General features: G+C 39.7%; 1 protein-coding gene across 2 annotated transcripts; it reads right to left on the bottom strand.

Annotated features, from left to right (window-relative positions):
- Positions 1-226: 226 nt before the first annotated feature.
- Positions 227-18,964, bottom strand: LOC138608792 (hippocalcin-like protein 4). 2 transcript variants are annotated; one of them, XM_069681367.1, is made up of 4 exons: positions 18,924-18,964; positions 2,112-2,285; positions 539-754; positions 227-433 (listed from the first exon to the last, which is right to left on the bottom strand). In XM_069681367.1, exons 2-4 carry the CDS (start codon positions 2,271-2,273, stop codon positions 236-238), a joined length of 576 nt encoding a protein of 191 aa, XP_069537468.1. In that variant the 5' UTR covers positions 2,274-2,285; positions 18,924-18,964; the 3' UTR covers positions 227-235. The 2 variants fall into 2 exon arrangements, with proteins under 2 accessions (XP_069537468.1, XP_069537467.1); XM_069681366.1 differs by lacking the exon at positions 18,924-18,964 and adding an exon at positions 18,780-18,908 and having other exon boundaries at positions 2,112-2,287.
- Between the last annotated feature and the right edge of the window lie 6,629 nt (positions 18,965-25,593).

Raw genomic sequence — 25,593 nt, forward strand, 5'->3', positions numbered from 1 at the left:
AAGAATGGCATCAATCAGAGGCTGAACTGTGTTCCCAACATGCCTCATTCCCAGTCAGCACTGTCTAAAATAATGGAGAAAAGCTTCCCTGCCTCCTCCTCTTCCTCTAACTGCATCCCTCCCTTTTTTCTTCAACCCTTCTGCTCTCCCATCCTCCATCCTTCTCTTACTTCAGTTTAACTTTCCCTCCCCTCCCCTACCCTCCCTCCCTCTGATTCTCCACCCATCTGTCTTTCTACTTCTGCATGTCACACTGCAGCAGTAGGACAATGGAGGGGTCAGACTTGGCGGCTTCTTTAAACTCTTCCAGGGTAATCTCATCATTGTGGTCCTTGTCCATCTTTGAGAAGATCTTGTCCACACGCTGCTGTGGGGTCAGCCCATCCTCGTTCATACGCATCATGATCACAGTGCCCACCATCTTATAGATGGCCTACAAAGGTAGGAAGAGAAAAACTGTAAATTTTTTCTTCAAATGAATCGATAAGAGGGAGGATTTCTCTCTACTCAGCCCCGCTTCATCTTAAATAACACATACCTCAATGATCTCCAGCATCTCCATGCGGGTGATTTTACCATCCCCGTCCAGATCATACATGTTGAAAGCCCAGTTGAGTTTCTGCTCAAAGCTGCCCCTTGAGGTGATGGAGAGGGCGCAGATGAACTCCCTGAAGTCGATGGTCCCGTCACCATTCTTGTCAAATGTCCGAAACGCATGCTGGGCAAATTTGGAAGCGTCACCGTAAGGGAAAAACTGAGAGAGGAAAAGAAGGCAACATGACTGACTAATTTGTTGCATTGTGCATCACTTCAAAATAAGTGCATAATGAGCAATGTAAGATCCAGTGTTGTTTGTGTTTGAATTGTGCTAATTATAACCTGAATAATGGGTAATATTATCTTGTTGATACTTTGTTGATTCTAAAACATGGAGTATCAATTCTTAATTAATATTCTTTAATGAACAGACTTTATCTTTAACAGTTGTATAGGCCTATTACTTGGCACAGATTGCAACTGAAAGTGTTATCATGTTGGATGTTATCCTGACAAATACAGTGCAGATCACACTGCACTGATTTCATAATTAATTATCAACTTTTTTTTATCAGGTTTTCTACATAAAGTAGTGTGTTCTATGCTGTGATAGTTTTTCCCTTGAATCCACTTTTCTCACTATGACTCTGTGTTGACTAAAAGATGAAGACCTCTGCTTATTAGTCAAATCACGGATCGCTGTGTGCAATGCATACAACAACAGGAAAATAACACAGTGACTGTGATTGTGGGGGACTATGGTACTAACAAGTGCATTTGGTGAGCAGTAACTCTAATCTATAATTTAGAAAATACAATATATACGTAAATACAGATTGTTATAGATTTTAAAGCCATAAATAAACAGTTTGTTGACATTGAAGACAGAAAATGGCAAAGACTAATTATGGGGGTTTATTAGTGCTATGTGTTCGGATCTGGTATATAAACAGCTTTTCTCTAAAGACATGAATGAGGTAGGAATGTTAACAATATGAAACTGAAGTCTGAATGCAGAAGGAACTTCAATTCACCCTTTAATTTTCTGCTGCTTATCTGTTGGATACAACTGCAGCAGTTAGCTTGTTCACATGATAGATAAATTCCTTCAGTACAAGGCATAGCTGTTTTCTATGCTCTATTGAATGGGAGTAAATGAGAAGCTATGCAAAAGTGATCTAAAAATATCTTTAACACCTGTGCAAGCATGAAGAATCTCTCCGGCATCGTGCCATCTTAAAGGCTCCAGAATGTTCTATCAGAGTTTTATGCAGCAGCAGAGTCAGTGGCAGGACGAGAGGCTCTGCTTCCTCTATAAGCCCCAAACACTGGGCGATTAGACTGCCAGAGTAACATAACAGCTTTCTATAAATTGATGTCCATTCAGCGAAAAACTTTTTTCTATTCCACTATCAAAAAAAACAATGAGCACAATTTTAACTGTAGGCAATGCTGGAAATAGCAATGAAAAACATTTTGTAAAGGCTCCAGCCCTGCTTCCACTGCAAATTCAACTGCTATGATTTCCCTTCCTCTGCCACACGTCCTATTTCATGCCTCTCCCCTGCCCTCACCTTAACATAGAGCTGCTGAAACTCCTCCAGGTTGAGGATGCCAGAGGGACAGTCTTTCAGGAAGCCTTTGTACCATTGCTTCAGCTCTGCCTCGTTGAATTCCGTGTTCTTGGTCAGGTCATCCAGGACCTCTGGAGCCAGCTTGCTGTTGTGTTTCCCCATGATGCTTCACCTCTCTAGGGGTGGAGACACAGAGAGAGGTGGGGGGGTTAACACCATAGGAGGAGTTGTTAGACAAACAACAGCAACGGCAGTAATTCCCCTGTGTTGTTGCAACAACACCGATCTCTGAGGATGGATGCAAACAAGGAATTACCTTCATGGAGACACACACATCGGAAAGCTGCACTGTCTTTATGTAGTTATATGTTTATATTTACAGCTGCTAACATACCTATACTGAAGATGCAAAAAACCTACCATAAGATTACAAATCTGACTCAATTGCAAACTTTTCTGTCAAAACACAATCTATCCAGGAGGACCATATAGTAAAATATTACACAACAACTATTAAAATACCATCAATTGTTAAGTGTTTCTTTTCATGCTTTACTTTTGGTAAATAGTCAATGGACTAAACACACTTTTCTAGCCAATCTAGAGATAAAAAGACAACTCGCTCTACCTCTGAGCCACAGTCCTCCCCTTTTTTTGGTTGACATACTAAAACATCTAAAAGTGAAAGTCATCTTAACTTTATAGCATGTACGTTGGCAAAAAAAAATGTGACAGAATTGCTTCCTGGTCTAGACATTTTATTATTTCTCTTGGCTCCTCTGGTGGTGACTGCATTTAAAAAAATAAATCCAAAAGTCAAGTTTTAGTGTCGGCTTTATGTCTATATAATTGAAAGAACTTCAACACGCTGCTATGCAGCTGTGGACACAAAGAATAATAACTATATCGACATGATAATATATTGTTTTAACAATCGCTTGAAATCAAGTGCAGGGGGGAGGGGTCCAAATTTACAGGGCATCACATCACCACACAGAGCAAGCTGGTTGCTGCTGTTTACAGAACATTATCGTTCATCAGTGTGGATGCTTTCATTGTTATAACTATAGGGATTGTTTTAGGTGTGAACAGCCATTATGTCAGCTTTAATCAGTTATTTATCAACTTTTCAATCAGCTGTTCCATCAAAATGTTCATCTGTTCCAGTCAAGCTTTCCAGCTGCTGTTGTTACAGGAGCCGAGGCTTTATACTGTACTCAAGGTTTGTATTAAGAAAGGCCTGAAAGATGTGTCATTTTGGGTAATCTTGTAAGTAAAGAAAGTTTGGATATTTTAGAAGGATGTAAATTGACTGCATGTTGTGCGAAAGCAACATGGTTTGTGTTAATGGTGTGGTCCAAAAATGTTTGTTATTAAATCAAAACTCAAAACAGTTCTCCAATAATGGATAAGGTACAACTACATCCATTTGGAAAACATTTAATACATTATTTACTCGGATATAAAGTTAAAGCAGATAACATACGAAATAGAAATGTCCATGCCACAAAAGTTATTTCCTTTTCTATGTTGACTTGTGTCATTCTTCCTCCATTATCACCTTGTGTGAGTATAAGCCCTGCCATAAAATGGCCCATTAAACTGGCTCCTCACCACACACATATTCACATGTCTGAGGACCACTGCAGTGCCTTCATGACGCCATCCCTGAGTCATATTCCTGTCTGACCTCTTTCACACTTGGTCACCTGGACACAGCCGACACAGCTGTGTCAAGCGGCCACAAATCCTCTTCATAATTGCAGAGGGAGTGCGGGGTTGGTTGAGAGGCTGAAATATCATCCTGCCATGCTTTATGGCGAGTGAGTCATCTAGAAAGATGCAACAAAACCCCAAGTCACTGCAAAGTGCACAAATATTTTGGACTTTGTATTCCCGTGACAACTGGGAGGCACTGAAGGAGAGCAAATAGCTTAAAGGAAGAGCAATAAATGGAGTCAGGCCATTCCAACATTAACTTGTTGTGAAAAGGTCACCTGCAATCTTATCAAGTCGAGACACAAAAATGAATGTTTTTTCTCTGCTAACAAAATCCTCCAAAAGCTGCTGAAGACAAAAGAGAGTTTGCTGCTCAGTAAACAAATGAAAAGAAATTGGCCTGTAAACTGGATGACAGATAAAAGCAGGTGCAGACAATGAGTCAAACACTTATGAATAGTCCTGTACGTGTCAAACATTATAGACTTTTCAAAACCAGGTGTGTTATGCAGTTTTTTATAGTTAAATAAATACATGATATTACCTTCTGGCATACTGGAAAAATCTGGATTATGATTTTTGCAATTTTGGAACAAGCCAAATTGAATGCCTTATTTGTACAGACAAATAACAGCAAGGCAATATTATATATAATATATTATATATATGTTTTTTCAAACACAATGCATAGAAAGCAGTGCTGGCTGCTGGCTCCCCTTTACCAGTGTTGAAAAAGCTATCACAAGTCACATCTAGCTTTTAGCATCTAGCATCTAGCTAGAAGGCTAAACAACTACATTGGGGATGGATACTAACTTTAGCTAGTACTAGCCATCTATAATCATCACACTGTTAATGCTGTGTGCAGCAGTGAATCTATCCTGCAACGTTTAGCAGAAACCAATTCTTCTTATGACTTAATTAGAAGAATACACTGCACTAATCTTATAAGATGATCATAACGACATAAAAATAAAACACAAAACAAAAATGTAGAACAACAGATAAACAGATGAAAATAAAGGTGGGGCATCTGCCCACCAAGCTTGAATGGGCATGATGCATCTGAGGTGCAGGCACAGATTCTCGGGGTTAACTGCTGCAGGATGGATGTAGACAGATGTTAGGGGCAGCCGCGTGAATAAGTATCACATACGGGGGTCCATGTTGTGGCAGCAATGCCTTTGCTGTTTACCCCCAAGAGGCACAAGTTCAGTTGGAAGGACCATCATTCAATAAGAGGTTTTCAATTATTAAATCAAATCCCTCTTAGACATGTGTGATTCTCTGCCTTAAGCAGCAGACATTTAGAATGACTGTTTAACTTAAACAAAGTCATTGACAGTTTCCACTCAGGTACTTCTGTAAATCACTGACTGTATTGACACACCACAAGCACAAACTAGCAGTGCATTTCTTTTGGGTCGTACTCTCCTGGACATATATTTACACACACGCACACACACACACACACACACACACACACACACACACACACACACACACACACACACACACACACACACACACACATACACACACACTCCACAGAGCTGCAATGTTTTTTCTTGCCTGTTACTGAGGCAGATGAGATTTATCCCTCTGTTAGGGAAGCAAACGTAGCGGATAATACAGTTTCCTGTGGAGGACAGTGAGAGGCGTGACTAGCCAAGCAAACACACTGGAAACTTATCCCATCTTAGAGAATCACAATGAGCACTGCTCATGCCAGCAAAACTGGCAACCCGTAGGTATGGTTCCCTGATCAGACACTGCCTACCAACTAGGTGCTCCGATCTCTGCCAGCTCTTCTTTCTGAGGCTATTGTGCAGGACTTTTCCTCAGTAGAAGGTTAGCTGGGGATAACCCTGGCTGTTTCATTTTCTTGGATTAGGTGCTTCCTAATGTAACAAAATAATGTAAATATAGACTCTCAGGTTCCTGTTTATAGCCTGGTTTCACTTCCACAAGTTGTTAAATGATTTTAAAAGGTCTTCTGATGTGCTAACTATTAGCTGCCAAACAACCAGACAGTCAGAGCCTCGTGGGCAGGATTAAGAACAGGCATATCTGAGGCAGCAAAAAGCAAAAAAAAAAAAATCCCCCAAAAGTTGCTGCTTGACTGATGTCTTTAGAATTAAAGTGCTTTTTCCCGAGCAGTCAAATCAATGCACTTTATTTAACTGCATAATTGTACACAGAACAATGCAGGAGCAACAGCGTTATAGACTGTCAACGTTACAAACCTATTTTCAAAATGACCACAAACCATAAAACTAACTGTGATGGAAGAGGAGAAGGGTGATAGAAACACGGGGGAACATAAAGTGAGACAGTATCGTGCAGTGACTCCAGTCTGTAGGCTGCTCAGACGCTCTCTCCTCCAGTGTTGGAAGTTACATTTTATTTATCTCTGATGAACTCTGCTGCTGTTCACGGTGATTGACACTTCAGCTGTCAGCACTGTCAGCAGCCCAGCTGGAGAGAAGCTCCAAGGAAGGCTGGGATTTTGTAACTGAATACGAGACGCCCACCTTTACTTTCTCTGACTGTGGATGATGTGTGTGTCATGCACAACATGAGACTCATGCATTCTGATATAGGAATTTTGTGTTGCGATGAACAGAAAAAAATGCACAGAGGATGTATTTGCTGCAGCTGCTTCAGCTTTATAGAAGTGTTGTATGATCTTGCATCCTTTACATGCAGCTACATATATTGTATTAGGTGCATAATCATACAATCTAGTAAAGTGATCCCACATTTTGAGTTGAGTTTGTTCTTGTCAGCCATGAAGTTCAGAATGTAAGCATGCAGTTTTGCAACTACAACCCACAGACGCTGGGAGCTTTGTCAACATTAAGGGATAAAAAGGACAAGCTTTGGGCTTTGTTTAAATGAAGTCATCTTATTCATGAGCTTACCAATACATTGATACCAACCAATCAGGAACCTGTACCAATAAAGCATGCCCATTGATACCGATCCTACAAAAATAGATATTAGAGTCAAATTAAGATTATTTGACTAAACTCCAAACGAGGCTTAATCTTACAACACAATATTATTAACACGATATTGATGATCATTAATCATAGACAATGACATGAAACATCATCAATATGCCAACCCTTTTGTGTGAAGGGACCTGCTTTCTAAATATTCCACAGAGAAAAGTATGCAATTCAGCTGAAGAACAAAATTACCAATCAAAGGTTTGCCTTTGATTAAGCGTGAACAGCACCAGTGAGAGTGATTGAAAGTCACTCCCACTGGAGCTAATATGAATAGCTTTATTTCCCTGAATGCTTAAATTTCAGCCCTGTGGCCTGCCATGCAAGCCAAATGGGATCAATTGGCCTGGCAACATGCTGTTATTGTGCACAATGACGTCTTTGACAGTCTGTTCACGTCGACATGCTGGAGAGGCCCAAACACATTCATAAAAAAGCATACACACAAACATGCCAGATTAAAGTAGGCACAACTCAGACAATTCTCATACAGACACTCATACACCGACATAAATAATTAGAAAAAATATAACAAGGAGGAGGATGGACACAGCAAGAGAAGAGTTTGTGCTTGAAAAACGAATTGGGGTGGGTGGATGACTCAATCTGGATTCACATCTTTGAGGGGCAAGACAAACAGATAGAGAGAGAGAGAGACAGGGAGTGAAAGGTGATGAAGAAGGAAGGAAGGAGAACGATGGGAAGTTGCAGGCAGATAATCAGAGCTTGAGGCAAATTGTCCCAACAGGCGTTTAAAAGAGAAAGACATGAGGCTCATTTAGTCTGAGGGGCTGTAACACATCTTCTTTCCAGCTGTCAGACTGATAGTAAACACAGAGTCTAATCTGAGTTGTAAATGAGTGGAACACTGTGAGTATGTGTCGAGCCCAGCTTGACAGTAATCTAGCTGATTAGATGAGCTAGTTAAACGTGTGCGTGTTTGAGTGAGTAATAATAAAGCTTACATTTTGAGGGCAGTCTTCTCAACTCAAGACACTTCGGTTCGGCAGTAGCACTGTACAGGCGCGTGGCATCTGAACACTAACCAATACCAGATCTAAAAGGCTCAAAATGGAAGCATTTTCTCCATTGAAATTAGAAGGATGTGTATGATGTGGTCATTTTTTCCAAATAGATACACTTATTCTTGCCATAACCAAGCAGTCCTTGTTGTAAGTCTTTAAATGAAATCACATCATAGGTGAGTCTGTTCTATTTAAGTGTCCTAATAACACAACACACTATATCAGGGGTCTCATTTACAGCTGTTTTCATTGTTTTATTAAAAAAATAAGGTCTAAAACGTTGTGATTTGGCAGGAGAGTGTGCAGGCATGTAAGCAAACTCTGACCCATGCATAGGAAATTTATGAGGCAGGGGAAATTGACGACACTAATGACACAATTTCCCCTATAATTCTAAAACTTATATCCACATTAGCATAAGCATTGATACTATACTATTCCAATCTTAAATTTGCCATATTATATATATTATATATATTTGCAACAAAAGCTTGTGTTCAGCTATCAAACTATGGTACGGTGAAATGGTGAACACAAACCAGCACAGCTTGTTTCTACGAGCTCAGCTTTTTTCAGTTAGGTTTCCTTCTGTAGGGATGGGTATCGTTAGGATTGTACTGATACCAATACTGCTTATCGATTTTTAGTGATACTACTTTCTATTATTTGGTGCAAAAAATAAATCAATGTCTTTATTAGTGTGTCTGATAATGTGTATCTGGAAGGGGGTTGTAGTAGGGTTAAGGGCTGTGGTCATCTTCCTACAGTAACAACTTTTAACATTAACAGCAAATGTAGTAACAGTTATCATCAAAAGCAATACAAAAGTAGTTTTCTGGCTGTCATGGCAACTCAAAATTTACACAAGCTATCACTTATTAGCGTACCTAAACCAACTGGACTCCACTGTGAAGGGAAGTCTTTTACAATAAACTTGATGACAGCTCTGTGACATTCGTTCGACACGTTTTTTTTCATAAATTAGAAATGCTAACAACAGTGACTGAATCACCACAGGCTTTTTTAAAATGAGAACCATGCCTTTTAACAGCATTTTTAGTTTGGCTTATCCCAACTGCTGCATCGACATTGGAGCCACTGGGACTGAGAGGTTGCAGCGTTGGCTTTGGCCCTCTGCCAAAGCAGTCAAACACGCTGCACTGCTTCAGATCTGTAGAATGTTGAACTTGTGTGTCTTTCGTGAGGTTGCTGGTGTTACCCCTTAAAAACGCAGCTACCGTTATATATAAGTTGCAGGAAGATGCACCAGAGTTACATTTTGTAAAGTGAGCCCAAACTATCGAATGCTTTGCTCTGTCCGCCATATAAACGTACTGGACTTTCTCCAGCAGGAGGCCAAAACAATGCAACGTCATTCCCTGACGCCGGCAGCTTCGTCATCACTAGGGCAAGGGTGCCAGATACATTGTCATGAAGCAATTGAAAGGAAATAACATTAAATAAGTCAGAATATTAACGTTAAATACCGATAGGAGCACCATTTGTCCATGACCTTATCGGGTACTTTCGGCAATGAACAATCACATACCTGTACCAACAAATACTGGTTTAAGATACCCATCCCTATCCTTCAGTGTTCATCGTTAAAGGGCTAGTTCGGCGATTTTCAACCTCATTCCTATTGTGCTATTATGGGGAGCTAATGCCATTATGGTAGGGAAAAAAATGCTCTGTGCCTCTGGAGGATGCTATCCGCTTCTCCAATGGGCCCCGGAAATGTAGACTGCAGACCTGCAGATTTTTTAGACCATCCACCGGTATATTCTCAGTATTCTGTACCGCTCCGAGCCATTGCATACAACGATCAATGTCCTTGACTGGAAACAGTAGTATTTCACTCCAGCGTCTCTCAGTGGGCTGTTCCTTTCAGAGGGAGGGGCGCAATGCACTCTGGGTGTTGTAGAAATCTAGAAAGGGCTGTTTGTACAACTTTCTCCACAGCTAAGGTGCCAATTTTAAATATTATTGCTTCTATCGATTACAGAGAACACCAGCTTTGACTGACAGTGGCTTTTTCCAGGGGCGAATTGCTCCTTTGACAAGGTTTTAAACGGGAGCCAAATTATCCACATGCCCTCCTCTCCAAAACAAACTGACATACTAGTGCAAAAACTGAATGCAGCAGTTTCATGTAATATATGAGTGTTTCTTGGGTGTGGTTTATCACTATGCAATCTCAGAACTCATCAGCTGACATCTGACGATATCACCTCTGGCAGAGACAGCTTCCGGTGAAACCAGCTGTCCAGCCACTTTCTTTCTCCATGCAGTGGTCATTGTTAACAGTTAACTTTTTTTTGGTTTTGGTACCGCAATCATTCTGGTTTTGTTCGTATTTAAGTATAGATTCTGTGCAATGTTCCATAAATTACATCCCAGGACTAAAACGGAAGCATTATATACACCTGTGCTTTCCTACTGACAGTTCAAAATGTCCGATTGTTCTAAACTCGAAAACTTAACTTGACAAATATGAAAAGAAGCGTTAAACAGCCTAGTTGAATGATAGGGGATTCTTGATATGACAGATAGAATCACACTAGAATTTGCCTTTTATTTAGAAAAAACATTTACACAGGAATTGGCAAATTACATTAAAAAAACTAGGTTTAAAAAAGGGCTTACACTGTCGTTATTATGAGGTTCAGCAAATCTGGTTTGACTGTAGCCCAGAGGCCAAACTGTGTTGGTGTCCCAATGACTGAAAAATGATTAGCTGGTAAAACCTGTAATTGAGCTGGAAACAGAGCAAAAAGAGGAAGCTAGGCCTCTTAGTAGTATTCAATTTCTGTGTGTCTGTGTGTGTGTGTGTGTGTGTGCGTGTGGGGTTATGTGTGTTTGTAATGGCAATAACCTCTGCGAGAATGGAAAAAGTACAATGGACTGCTGCAGCAATAGGGGGAGCGATCAATAGAATACCAGTCCAATACCAGGCCCTGCCATAAACTACACTGTGAAGTGTATGTGTGTGTGTGTGTGTGTGTGTGTGTGTGTGTGTGTGTGTGTGTGCGTGCGTGTACGTGCATCTGTGTAAGAAAGAGAGAGAGAAAATGAGAGTGCATGTACGAGAGAGAGAGAGAGAGAGAGAGAGAGAGAGAGAGAGAGAGAGAGAGAATAGAGAATACAAATGTGATGAGAGGTAGACTTCCAGGGTACTGATATGTGAATGATAAACCACACCCTGAATGGTCTTTAATGGCAGCTCACCAAACCATCAAAAGTGGAATAGAACAATACTTTGTCTTGACAACGGTTGTCCAGCTCACTGCCAAACATCCATTCGGCTGCGGATGAGGCTTTCAATATGCAGTACCTCTGCCAACTTTCGAGATTCAGGCTTGATGTGAGGGATTTCATTGAAAATAAAATTATTGGCCAGTGTCTCCCACATCATACATGATGCCTTGTGTGTGATTATTAATGCAATACATGAACAAATATGTCTGTATTTGTGCACAAAAAACGTATACATGCTCAAACATGTATAATATAATTTTGTATTAATACATATAGTGATGATTTTTTATGAGGGTTGTCAGAATTAATTTCTGGAGTCTAATTTAATTTCAACAGTTAAAAAACACAGATGAATCATATCCTGAAAATAATATTCAAATGTGTATTATTGTTTGTATGTTGACAAGTCTTTGGCTACATTGAACACATTAATGTTAACACATTAAGAGAGACTCTTGCAGCCTCAGCTGTGAGATGCATATCTGAGCAAACATAAAAATACCTCTTTTCTTTATTTCTTTAGTGTTTGTGTTCCCTGTCTCCTGTGCTTTTGATAGTACCTTCTAAGTGGGATTTATTGAGTATACAAAGTAACACAAAGAGCGATCAGACCATTGGATGACTCTACCAATGAATCTTTCCCTAACCCAAAACGTAAGCTCACCCTCTCGTTTTGCCTGTGACTTGCACATCCCGACACTGTATGTGCGCTACAGGTATAGCCAGTAAAAAGACATGCAAATTTGCTGCAAAAACCTATTAGAGTTTTTCTTAAGTCTTTTCTTAAGTTCCATCAGAAATTGTCCAAACTTTTTGATAACCATCTTTTTTTTTATGCACTCACCGGATGCAGGTGGACAGGCACTTGATACAGAAACACTGAAGTTGGCTTCCATACTCAGCTGAGCTGAACCTGATCAAGCTAACAAGACATCCAACTGGGCAATGGTCAGCCGTAAGTAGCTGGAAGGAGTAGTAATTGAAAAGTGAAACTGATCGAGTGATGTGAACTTCCGGGTGATGTTATGAACCCAGAAATGACAGTATTTGGTTTTCTGACAGCACCGATACTTGCCTGTAGAGTTTGTCCAATGCACATAAACAAATTTGTGCGGCAGTCAAACTTGTTCGAGTCGCGCCAGGCAAAAATGTGTCTCTTATCTTGTTCATATTAAAGGACAATGGATGGTAATTTAAGTAAATACAGTTATGACAGCAAGTGTTAGAGCTGAATATCAATCAAATCTGGACATTATAATCTACATAAATCTCTCTGGTGAAGATGGATGCATTGCTATAGAAACGCAGCTCACCTCTGTGCAGTTCAAACTCTAATTTAAGACCGTGCAGCATGTTGAGCCTGGGGAAGAACGCGGGGGACAAAACGACTGCGTGCGTGTCCCCTTATGAGTCAGACTCTCGGCTAACCTTTATCTCCCATATCTCCAAAACGTCATTTATTCACCAGTATTTATTTATTGCCACTATTAATACATATCAACTGAAGTCTGGGTGACTCATGTCTGAGTCCCTTAATCGTCATCTATTGTTTCTGTCTGAGTCCTATCCAACCTGCACAGCCTCGTCAAATGTGTCTAATTATATTCCAGCGACACCTTTATACTCCTTTATAAAGATGTCAGACTGCAAACAAACACACATGCTCAAATGCACAAAACACACTTGTGTAAATTACATAAGCACCTGTAGAGAGTTGCTTTCTCCTCAGGTGTTTCCAGACAATAACAATCTCTAGGACCAAACATACCCATGTCCTGGAAGCAAACACACACATACAGTAGTTGTGTGTTCATTAGTGTTTATTATGAATTGTGTTCAATGTAAAGGATCAAGGGACAATGCCTGCAGCACTTAGCCCTGCTCCTGTACTCAACACTATCCTCTCATCTCTATTCTTCACATGAACATTAAATGTCTTCTGAAAAAAGCGAGTGGCAAACCAACATCTTACAACTTAAATAATTTTCAGAACTCTGTTTTCAAAGCTGCTTTATGTCATTTTTAGTTCGCTTTAAATGTAATACTGATAAACCTAGCACTGTATGTAAATTACTGGTATGTATGTACTGGTATATTATTTGTGTGTAATGTAGCTGCAGTGAACACGACTGTGCTGTCATACACAAAGAGCGCACCGGAGGACGTCCCATACCGAAAAGACAGAATAGGCTGATTTTAACTCGTAAACCATTATATTTGACCTTTCTGCAAAACATTGTACACCGTAATATATCGGATCGTTGTATGATAGTTCCCAAAAACAGCAAATACGAACACTACAAAATTACTTATATGACTGGTCTCCAGTAAGGCAAAACAACGTGATAGGGGCCTTTATGAGGCCGTATTAGGAGAGTGAATCATACTTTGAGAGTCTAATGTTAGAGCCGATCAAGACGTCACAAGTGAGTTTGAGAGGGTAAGGAAGAAGATATTCTTTGGTTGACCTGATGATGCCAAACATAGTCTTTGGTTAAGGTTATTTAAATCACGATATTGATAAAAACATGAAGACAGCCCGGGCACACAAGTGTAACTGTTAGCTTTAAACTTTTGCTACAGGATCTTCATGCCAAAGATGAAAGTGTGAAAAGATAGATTGCGTGTTATGTGAAAAATGGCTTAATATGAATAATACTAACTTTAATTCCCTTTTCATTGTGGAGCAGTGCGCTGCTGTCAGTCTCTTTGCTTAGATGACTTTTTTGACACAAAGTTCTTTATAAATCTAGCCTCTTAATTGTGCTCTAAAAGTGCAACAGATGCATTTTACTACTGGGGGACCAAACCTCACAAAATACTGTGGGTAACACTGGAATGTTAACAACCACAACAAGTAAAGGTATCCCCAGTGAAGATATTTAAAAACTTCTTGCGATTATTTTATTTTGAAGACCATTCAAGTTGTGTTTGCTAGAAAGCTTTTACTGTAAAGCTGCAGCAAAAAGTGTTGCGTTTGCATTAGGGATTGGGACGAATACTCGAGTACTCGTTAACCTCGTTATTCGAGTAACATTACACCTGCGCATGCGTTGTTTTCAGTAAAAGTAGTTTAACTCAGTTAACTTACATGCAGTATGTTGTGACCAGGAAAAGTGGAAGTACTGAGACAAAAAAAGACGACGATTAAGTGCCGTGCAAGATATGTGGTGTTAAACTATAGAAATACTAGTTCCATGCTTAACCACATGCGCTTAAAGCACAAGGAGAAGCCAGTGGTGACAGACAACAGGCAGTCTCGCATCACATCATTTGCTAGCCCTATAAGCACACGTTGTTGTGATGATACCAGAGCGGAGAAGATTAGCCAGCTAATAACAAAAATGGTGACTGGAGATATGCTCCCAATAGGTTTTGTTGAAGTAGAAGGCTTCCGTGAGCTGATGGTGTTTGTTGAGCCGGAAGACGAAGGACAACAGCTACGAGAGTGGAAAAAATGTATGGGGAAAACTTTAGTTTGCTCAATACGTCTATTTTTATTATTGTCATCAAGATATCATTAAGATGAATGTATGATGATGTGATGTTATTTCTTTTATTTTTCATGGGAAACTGCGGGCTAAAACTGCCGTGAATTAAATTAATGTCATATTTATTTTAACTTGGAATGTGTGCTGTTGATTTAGAGTTACGTGTTAAGCAACACAGAACAGAAGTCCTTACAGTGACGTTTGACAACGGAATGGTACACAACGTTAACTGAAGGGGCTGTTAAGGTTGTTCAAAAAATGCATTTGAAATTGCACTTTGCAATGTTGGCAATTTATTTACATTAATGTAAAAGTAAGGATAAGGTTCTCTTGCAGGCATATAGCCTACTATTTCCGGGCTTGGAGGTCCGTGTCCAACGTATGTTTTTTTAACGGTAAAAAATATATAATTTGCAAGTACCCGATTACTCGTTTATAAGGTAATTAGTTTACTTGAATATTGAGATTACTGAAAATGCCCATCCCTAGTTCGCATTGTAAACATGACATTAGATAGATGCCTGCTTTCTGTCAACTGTCACCTCAGATTTGATAAAAAAGAAAACCCCAGTATAGAGACACATCTATTGAATGAATTGCACATGATCTCACCAGACAAGCATGACCATTCATACTTTGTTTCCGATTGAATATCTGTGCAACTGTAACACATGAAAGCATCATGTCGTACAGTCATCCACCCATTCCTCTAAACTGCTTATCCTGCTCAGGGGAGATGGTGTCTATCCCAGCATGCATTGGGATAGACGCAGGGAGAACCCTGACAGGTTGTCAGTCTGACATATACAGTATATAGACTAACACGTTCACACTCACATTCACACCTGTGGACAATTTCACAGGAAGGAAACTGGAGCACTCAGAGGAAACCCACTCAGATTTGAGACATGACATTCTAGCTGTAAGAAAACAGCTAAAACATTGTGTTATTTCATTTTGTCACAGTAAAAATATGCCGAACTATTCAGCTTGATAGGTTTTTCCTTTGAATCTAGCCCTTATGTCACCTAATTAGTACCTAAGGAAGTCTTACTTCTTCACCCCGGTGTACATTACCTCTTCGTTGTACTATCTGACAAGCCATGTGAAGACACTCTGTCAGTGGCGTTTACTGATAACTGTGGGTGTTCATTAGTTATCCACTCATGATGCCAAACTCCATCACTCAACATTTCTTTGTTGTTGCTCAACCACTATCAGCTGGTCCATGCTGCAGTGTGTGTCGAATACACAACCACACACACCCATCTTTATTTTCCAACATCTGTCTCCCTGGGTAATATAGCATGTGACAGGTATGGATGAATCAATCAGTCAAGAAACACACATTCATGTACAGACACAGTGAGGCAGTGATGCATGAGACGGATGCGTAGTACACCTGGCCACAGGCTTGCGACAAAATGAAAGTGATACAAAAGAAGGCAGGCAAAGACAGAAATATCAAAAGTGGGGGCAGTTGTGTGTGTCAAAGCATCATTCATCTCTTGCTGTTAACAGGAAAAAAAGGAAAAGAGAAGAGACTGGAAAAACACACACATGAACAGACACAGGAAGGAAAATGTAGTGTCACATGTGGCTCCAAGCTGATATTATTGTACTCTACAGAATATGGATCAATAGGTGTTTCCAGAGAAGAGGAAGTATCTATAATCATGTGTTTCCCCATCCAGCGACCTGTCAGTCAGCAGTTATGTGTAACTGCAGCTTCTTTCCACCTGCAGCTGTAAACATTAGGGAGCTATGACTTTGTCTAACATCACTGCAAATGCCAAGCAGTTAAGTTAGTGCAGCTTTAGTATTATTGAATGAGACAACAGAATGTTATCATGGCTTTAGAAGCTTTAAAAAGTATACAAAAAAAGTATAGCTGTTGTGTAAGCTTTATTGAGATTATGACAGGTAGCTCCATCACCAATATTATAAATGTTGAACTGGAAGATGGTATAACTTCCAAAGCGATAGACAAGGGTTTACAATAAATCACAGACAAATTCTTAACATCAACAACCAGTTATTTGTATTTCCAATGCTGAGAAGCGCACATCATTTTTTAAATCTAATGTAAAATTCAATCTTATTAGATAAATCCATCAATTATATTCAGAAACCAATCACTGATTGGGCCTTTAAAGGTCTGGGAGGATAATAAAATAGCAGATCAGATTGTGATTATTTGTAAGGATACTTTGGAGGGGGGTACTGAATAAGATCGGAATTGTGGCACTATAATAGCTCCCTCATGGGATACTTAGAACCACTTGAGAATTCCTAACTCTTGAGAATATACACTGGGGAGAGTGTAAAAGTGGAAGTTGAAATAAAGCAACAAGAGAACGTGCTGTATTTCCTAGGTTGATTAAAAAAGCAAAGGCAACTATAGTTTTTTCTGGTACAGATACCTTTTCAGAAATGCCACCAATTCCGCCTGAAAGATTACATAATCAAAGCAGGTGAAAACATATAAAATATAGTTTTATGTTATGTTATGTTTTTTCAGGGTCCCTCTGTAGGAACAGGATGTAAGGACCGGCAGTGAGCCATGCTGCCTCTAACATTAGCTCAGCTTATTTGTAGGTGCTCAGCTTGTTTTAAGGTTAGAATTTATTTTAGTATACAAAGCCAGGCGATACAGCAGTGACATAAATCATCTCACAACCAAACAGATTTAGTAGAATAAAGCTGTTCATGAATAATAATTATCTGTATCTTTTAATCACACTGGTATAAGAGGAGAAATCTGTATCAGCCAATTATCTGCATATAACAAAAAATGGTATTGGAAATGCCTCTAAATACAACAAAATATCATACTGCTACTGTATAAACTAAATCCTATAAAGTTTATCTTAGTTTCAATAACAACAGAGCAGTTCTGCTCCTGTTCATTTAAAGGCTGCAGCCAAAAGGCTACAGAACTAAAGTGAGCTGTCACTGCCACCAGCAGTCTGTCCTTTATGTGCCCATCACTGTGTTTATGTCTTTCCATTTACATGCTACATTGCTCTGCTGCTTTGTATTGTATACAAACAACAGTCAATGAAAACTATATTATGTATAGACCTAGCAGGGCACACAAATATGCAGATGCACACGGTCAGTGTCTATGATGCAATAACTCATCTGATATGACCCTTTCTGGCAAAGTGCCATGAAGGCCAGCAGTAATGGGAACAAGCTCATACACAGCACACATTGGAAACTGGTCCTATTGATTGTGCAGGACCTGGTGGCATTCACAGAGGACTGGATTATGCAGATAGATCTGAACTTGTTCAGCCTGCTGCATGTCCCTGTTTGTCTCTTCTTCTCTTGACTCACATAAACTGAAAATGACTTCTTCTTTTGCAAACATCCCTGTTAACTCCTGATATATTTGCACTTACAATACAATACAGTTAGTGCAAGTAGCACCAGGGCACAGATTCCCTACAACTGCATTCTTCATGAACAGACTGGTGCCCAAAAAAATCACATACTTGACTGTAATGACATGCTTACATCATGCATAGTTATGTTCTTCATTTGCAGAACAGAGAGTCTGAGTTCAGTTTCAGTGGTGCGACACAGGTAGTCTTATTTTGTTCATCCATTGATTGCTTCTAAAGCATGAAGGACATTTTAGAACTGACTTCCCTGGCTGCATTTCCAGATCCGTGCTCAAGCAAGCAGTTAATGCATCACACCAGGAGAGCATACTCTTTAAAGGTAAAACAAACCAGCTAAAAAAATTAAAACACGATTAATGTTTGCTGCACCAAGGCACACATGGCCAACAAAGTGCCAATATTCTGTAAAACTGTTCAATTGACTCTACAGCCCTAAGTGTCCTTGAACAAGCCACTGAACACCCACCAGCTCAATAATACAGTCCAGTTTAATTAAAACCCTTTTTAGTGTTGGATAGATGTAATGCACCAATGCTAGGGTTATGGGTTCAGTTCACCCTCCTGATGAGACAACTTTAATATTAGACCAGTAAAATAATGTCCATGACTTCCTTTCTCTTCACTTATTGCTTCTCTTAGTTAGGAATTAAAGGTACACAAATGAATATGTGACACATGTAGACCCACTCTTATACACATTAACATGATGGTACCAAGAGACCATGTATAAATAAAAATGTCCTCCACTTACCCTGTAATGTTTGAAAGAAGAATTTGCTAGCTCCTTACAGCTTTGAAACAAAAGCCTCTTCTTTGCTTTTCAGTTACTCTCACGGCAGTGTTTCTGTCCAAAACAGTTCCTCCCTCATGTAAAATAACCTTCGTCTTAACTCACCTCTCTCTCTGGAAGAAGATGAATGAACCGCTGCGTCTCCCTTGCCAACACATTTGCATAAGGGCCGCCTCCCCCGCGCAACGATTAGCCAGGACGCCGTTCCAGGGTGGATGCTTGTCATCTGATTCGAGGGGGCGGCCTGTCAATAACAAGCTGTGGCTGCGCGCGCCTGTGCCCTCGCGTCCTTTCTGTAGCGCCGCCGTCCGCGTGCACGCGCACAGAGAGGGAGGGTGGCAATATTGTGAAAGCTATAAAGGAAAATCAAACAACAGCGGGCAAATCACGAAACATAAACATGATAATTGCTCAGTTACAGTAATATCTCTCGTTGCCAATTACCTTTCCTTCACATTCACCTGATTTCTAGCCTTCAAAAGATTAGTAGTATTATGAACATGTGAGTTCAGTTTTTGGCTGAGCAGAACTGGCAGGCTTATTGACCTTATAAATCAACAGGGAAACAATAATTATTTTACCAGAGCAGTAACACTATCACTGAAATACAGTTTAAGTAAGAAGACACCAAGATGTATGGTGTATCTACTGCAAGGTTCCTCTGGGAAAATTACTTTCTTGTCCTATGTTAACCTGGTAAATTAAGCAATATGAAACCAGGTTTAACACACACTTGCTGTTTTTCTTTACTTAATCATTTTGCAGGATGAGGAATGTTCAAAGTTTTACATGTGTGTTGAGAGGGATTTTGTGACATAATTGTCGTTTGGAAGCCAATAGTCAAAAATCCAAACTATACAGGTGTGTTAGGAAACTTCTCTGTGAAGTAGAAGACAACTTCAGTGGCTGTCCACCCATGTGCCTGGTTCTTTTAGTGGCTTCTGCCAGATAGAGTGAAGTTTGTCCCTCAATAAAAAAACACTACAATTATTAAGGTATGTAAGTAAACTGACACAGACTCACTTGCTGCTGTCTTGCAAAGAATACAAATCAATCAAACATCTATTTTGGTTTATAATATTTATTCTAACTGACAGAGAAAAGCGCAGGTGGTATGAAAGACGAGTCTGTCTCTTCCTCTTCTCTTTATGGCAAAAATTTAATTTTAAGGAAAACTTCTCCAATGAGAGCAGAGCCTCTGATCATGTCTTCCATAGTTATACAATGATTCAACTGTAGTGCATTATTGATTTATTTTGTGCTGACATGGTTTTACACTCTATCGTTGTTATTTGGAAAATCCATTGACTTTCGCGGCCATCATTATTTTGTAGAGTTTATATAAGATACCAGTAATAATAAAACAGATTTTATTCACTAAATGTAATAGAACTCAGATTAACAAGTAACCCTGCCCTGTTACTTAACAAATGCACAAATTAATAAACTATGATTAGTGTACCACCACTATGATTAGTGTCAATGTGCGCATGACTGTTGACACAATCGCAGATGGTTATCATTTTACTTTTCATAATGAACTTAGTGCGTGAGGGGGGTGCATGCACATTTATGATTTATTTGACAGTTGCATTGTTTCTGTTTTCCTGTGCTGACAATTTACCATTCATGCTCAATAAGCACTGCGAAAACAGGATGTTTTATTGTTTTTATTTAGTAATTTATCTAATTAGTGATGATACACAAATTGTCTCATTTTGATTAGATAGAAAATCAAGAAATTCTATGACATCCCTATCCTACCGCCTACAGAGGCTGTGTTATACTGAAATGGAGGAAAAATGTGTTACAGGCTGATTAGCCAAGGTCAGCCTGGGCCTCTCGGTGGGAGTGACATAATCTGTAGCACAAGGTAAATGTCCATCACCCTGCAGGACCACTGCAACTCGCACTCATTTGATTCTTTGGTGTGTGTGTGTGTGTGTGTGTGTGTGTGTGCGTGTGTGTGCGTGTGTGTGCGTGTGTGTGTGTGTGTGTCTGCATGTGTGTGTCTGCATGTGTGTGTCCTTCAATCCAAGGTAAGCATCGTCCACTCAGAGCAGAGACTCAGATGAAAACATAAAATAACCAGTTTCAGCCTGAACTTCTAGAACTACGCAGCATTATGGGAGGTAAAGAGCTGGGGTATACACTACAGTCAGCAGGACTTATGTTGAATTCACATCAGGAAGACAGTGGAGGGTTGACGGCAGACGAACACCTTCTGAATGACATAGAAAAAACAATCGTCTGACAAACTGACAGGATGGCAAAACAAAACGTGCATGGCAAAATGTTGCTTTAGTGATGTCGTACGGTTTACTATGGAATACAATATATGAAATTGAATTATTCTTATATTTAATGTTATTATTTTAATAATGCAAGTAACTTTAAACACTTTTTTCTTTCAATTGCAAAGTTAAAATGAATATTATACAAAACATATCTCGTCCATTAAAGTGATATCCAGGTTGCCTTTGACCTTCTACCTGAATCCACGTGAATGCAGAGATAGATCTGAACGTTGTCAGCTCTGTCATGTCAGTATTTATTTTACAGGGGGTTATGTAAACGTCTTGTGTTACCTTTGGATGCTTCCAGATTAGATTTTCCCATGATTCATGTCTTTATGCTTGGCTGAGCTTACCGGCTGCTGGCTGAGGCTTTAAATTTACTGTACAAGAGTAGGACCAACTTCCTCATGTAACTCTCGCCAAAAAAGCAAATAAATGTATTTTCTGAAATGTCAAACTATTCCTTCCTAAGTATCATAGCAAAATCTCTTCTTTCCTCGATTTGTCTCTCTTCCTCTCTTTCCCTTCTCCCCCTCTAATTCAAATATGTATAATTCAAACCTCATTAATTGATATAAAATGAATCTCTGGCTCTGTAATTGCAATATGCTTTATTGAGAATGACATGAATATAGTATGAAGCTCTCTACTTTTTACTTCTATGAATATTCATGTGTGTGTGTGTGTGTGTGTGTGTGTGTCCATCGACAACAGAGGGTTGCCACGGGAGACAACCTACTGAGCCTGTCCTCAACCCCTCTCATCTCTCTTTTCTCTCTTTCATCTCTCCTGTCCTCTGTCACCGTACTACTCGATCTATCTCAACACTCAGAGAGTGTTCTACTTTTCTGGACCTTCCTTCCACTTACTTTGATATGTTTTTTGTTGTTGTTGTTGTTGCTGCCTTTCTGATTTGATTTTAAAATTCAAATAAATAATGTATTCTTCCACTTGGCAAGAGTGGGGAAAACTATTTGTTAACATGATTTTTTTCCTTTAGTGTGCTGTTATAAAAATATGGGCAGACCCTGAAGCTGGCGTGTGCACAGATCACAGCACGGAGCTGTGATTTCAGACCTATTCCCTCAGCAAGAGGTGATACAATCTTATTCATGCTAATTGATGGGCAAGTTGGAAGGCCGATAATGAAATTCAAACCCCCATTCATGCCTCGGTTGCGTGTGTGTGGTGTGTAATTCTGTGTGATGGCGGCCTGTAAACTGTCTAATTGACCTTTCCAAAGTCCACAAAGGACGGCTCCTCCACCCGCCCGCCCGCCTCCTTCCGGCTGCTGTTCCCTCCCTTCTCCTCTTTCTCTCATCCTCCTTTCCCATTCTCCCTTGACACTTCCGTTCCTCCTGTCCTCTATTACCTCCTCTCCATTTTTACCTGTCATTTATTCTGTTTTTGAATCATACAATATGTCTGACATTGCTGATTGCCTCTGAAGTTTGAAAATGTTGCCACTGTAAGTATTGCACAGGGGAATCTGTTGTTTGTTAGAAAGTTTATATCTGATTTTTATGCAGTTTGAGAGTATGATGCACCAGATCATCAAGTGTTGCATTTCAAAAATTATGTAAAGCGGGCTCTTTAAGTCATTCACATCTTCATTGGTCCACTGATCAGTTTTAAAAAATAGATCTAATTATTTTGATGGCATACATCTGTGTTGTTAAGATATAATAAATAATGATCAGCTCTATTAAAGTCTCTTAGACTTTTACTTTTCCCAAATAGCTTTTGTCCCTAAAAATCGTTCAAATGCAGACTGAAGGCTGAACATTTTTAAAACATGACATATTTATTTCAGATCAGCACAGAAATGTCCTCTCCAGAACACACTTGAAACAACTATTTTTTTATTCCCTAACACAGTCCTCTTGTGGCTGTGCGAAAATTTGTGAAACCATGCAGAATAGCATGACATTGTTAAAGCAGTCCAGACCCTCCTTACAAGAGATCAAGCTATGGAAGACCCAGAGGGTGGTCACCAAAGGCAAAAGTCAGGCCTCCAGACTATTTTTGGTTCTTTGAGGCCCTGTGTCTGCCCTCAGACTCCATCATCCTAACTCATCTTGTCCTTTCTTCCTCCCTACCTTTCTTCCCTCTTTTCTTCTTCCCATTGGCTCTTAAGTGACGAAGAACATAGGAATGTGTTCTGGCAGCTAATTATGAGCGCTGCTGTTTAAATATACTGCACGGACAGTTTTGTTGATCAATGTGGCTAAAATGTTTTTTACCATAGCTTTTCAGATTTCAAACCTGCCAACGTGTCTGAAACAGAGTCCAGTGACCTTTCAGAGAAGACCTATGAGATTCCACTCATCTCTTCTTTTAATGACCCTTCCTTTCTTTCCTTCAGCCTTTCTTCTTTTTATTTCCCCCCTTCTCTCCTGTCTGTTGTGATGTAATGAGATTAAGGAAAATGTCTCATGATGACCTCTCCATAACAGGTCAACATCTGCCATTTTGTTTGATGGTGCAGCTAGAAGCTGGGAGTCAGGCTGCCTTAGGCAATGCAACCACTGTGAAAGCAGAGCAGAAGAACAGTGAATATGCATCATGTATACAGGTGTTTATTAAGGTTGATCTTATTATTATTTGAGGTGGATATAAGCCGGGATGTGTTCAGGCATATGTGTGAGTGCATGATTGTGTGTGTGTCTGTCCAGTCTGTCCACAGTCAATATCACATACTACTGGACCAATCAGCCTAATATTTCTTTTGCATATTCATGTCTGCAAGCTCAAGAAGCTGCTGTGGCCTACTGGCCATGTTTTTAACTCTGTCACTGTATACAATTTGCAGTAAAACCTGCCTATAGGAGCCCCTTATGTGCTAAAGCTCCAGAGAAGTAATCAGGACTGTTTGGTGCTCAAGTAGCAAAACAGTTATCTTGCCAATTTGTGATGCAGTGCATGGCTGAATGTTCTTTCATTACCTTATTTCTTCATATCTTTAATTTATGTAGTATGGAGTATGTAGTATATAGTATAATATAGAAGACCATCCCTCAGTAGATGTTACAGACAAGGATATGTTTTAAATGACTTTCGGAAATGATATACGGTGTGCGAGACATCTAAAATGTAAAATTGATGTCACTGAGCTTCCATGGTGGAATTTGGAGAAAGGAAGGGAACTAGAATTCTGAATATATATATAAATCTGGGCTGTCTGTGCAGTGCAAACATGTAAATGTTTCAGAAAATGTTGCTCCATGATCAGAGAAAACAGAAACAGAGGATTGTGGATTTTCTTTTTGCTCAAAAGGTCAAATGGTAGAAAAAAACTACAACAAAAATACACAGGGACATTGCCCTCTAAGACCACTGTGAGTTGTCCATATGTTGTTCACCATTACAACAGCAGTGTACACCTGCGGTGCATCAATAGGTGGAGTCTGTACACCATTTTTGATTCATATATATTGCTTTTGAACTGTTGAATGTACTTCAGCCTCAGCTCTCAGCTGTTGCGGCCTCTTTCTCCTCCATATGCAGAGATTCTTCTGCACTGTAATTTGGCCCTGACCATCTTTTTTGAGCTCTTAAATTTATTTAGTAAATGAGTTTCTTGACATTTGGATTTTTAAGCAGTGACGAGCTGGCCCTCTCTCAGTATGACTGTCCATGGAGAAAGGAGTACAAAGAATTCAGCGGTACAGAGCGTTGCATGTCATTGAAGTCAACCAGACGCAGCTCTGCAGACAACGTTAACTAGCTCAAAACAAGCAAAACCCGACATTTGGTGGGGATTTCCCTTTATATAAACTCAAATATGCAAGATCATAATATGTTTTTGACTACTGGATTTGAGCGTTTCCTTGTTTCTCATCATCTATTCAATCAATCACACTGCACAAAGCAGCACCAGCCTTCTGCTGGCATGTTTGTTGTTATTCGGCATAATTGTGTGTAGATTCGACTGTATCAATAGAAAAAAACAACATACAACTGGACATTAATTTGTTGTATCTCCTTATTTTATTGATTTGCCTGTCCCAGTTGAAAATGCTTGTCATTTTTGTTATGAAATCCTCTACAATGCTGCAGTTTTAACATCTCCATATTATTATTATTGTATAGAATGATTCTAAACTACTGGCAACATGCCCCATCAATCCAGCTCACATAAGCACTAGCCTTAAAATTCCAATATTACATCCTTTATTGATAATTCATAACACACTGAGAACTTTTTTCCTTGCAATTTTTCCAGACAACTAATGGCTCTCAAGTCTCTGTAGATGGAGTTCTCTGGTGTTAATAACCCTGTCTTTTAGCGGACCAATGGATGTACCACCTTGGGCACTGAACCGCTTAATCATAAGGGGACCGAAAAGAGACCAGGCAGGGAAAGATGAAGTGAGGGAAAATTGGGGGGGTTGGCAACCATGACGATCACCTCGAATCAGACAATGATTCCACTCCAGTGACTTCACATGGAAAGAAAAGAAGAGCAGGGGGGATGA

The sequence above is a fragment of the Semicossyphus pulcher genome, unplaced genomic scaffold, assembly GCF_022749685.1.
Source record: "Semicossyphus pulcher isolate SPU_LCO1_2020_fin unplaced genomic scaffold, fSemPul1.0.p SCAF_5, whole genome shotgun sequence".
Taxonomy (NCBI): domain Eukaryota; kingdom Metazoa; phylum Chordata; class Actinopteri; order Labriformes; family Labridae; genus Semicossyphus; species Semicossyphus pulcher.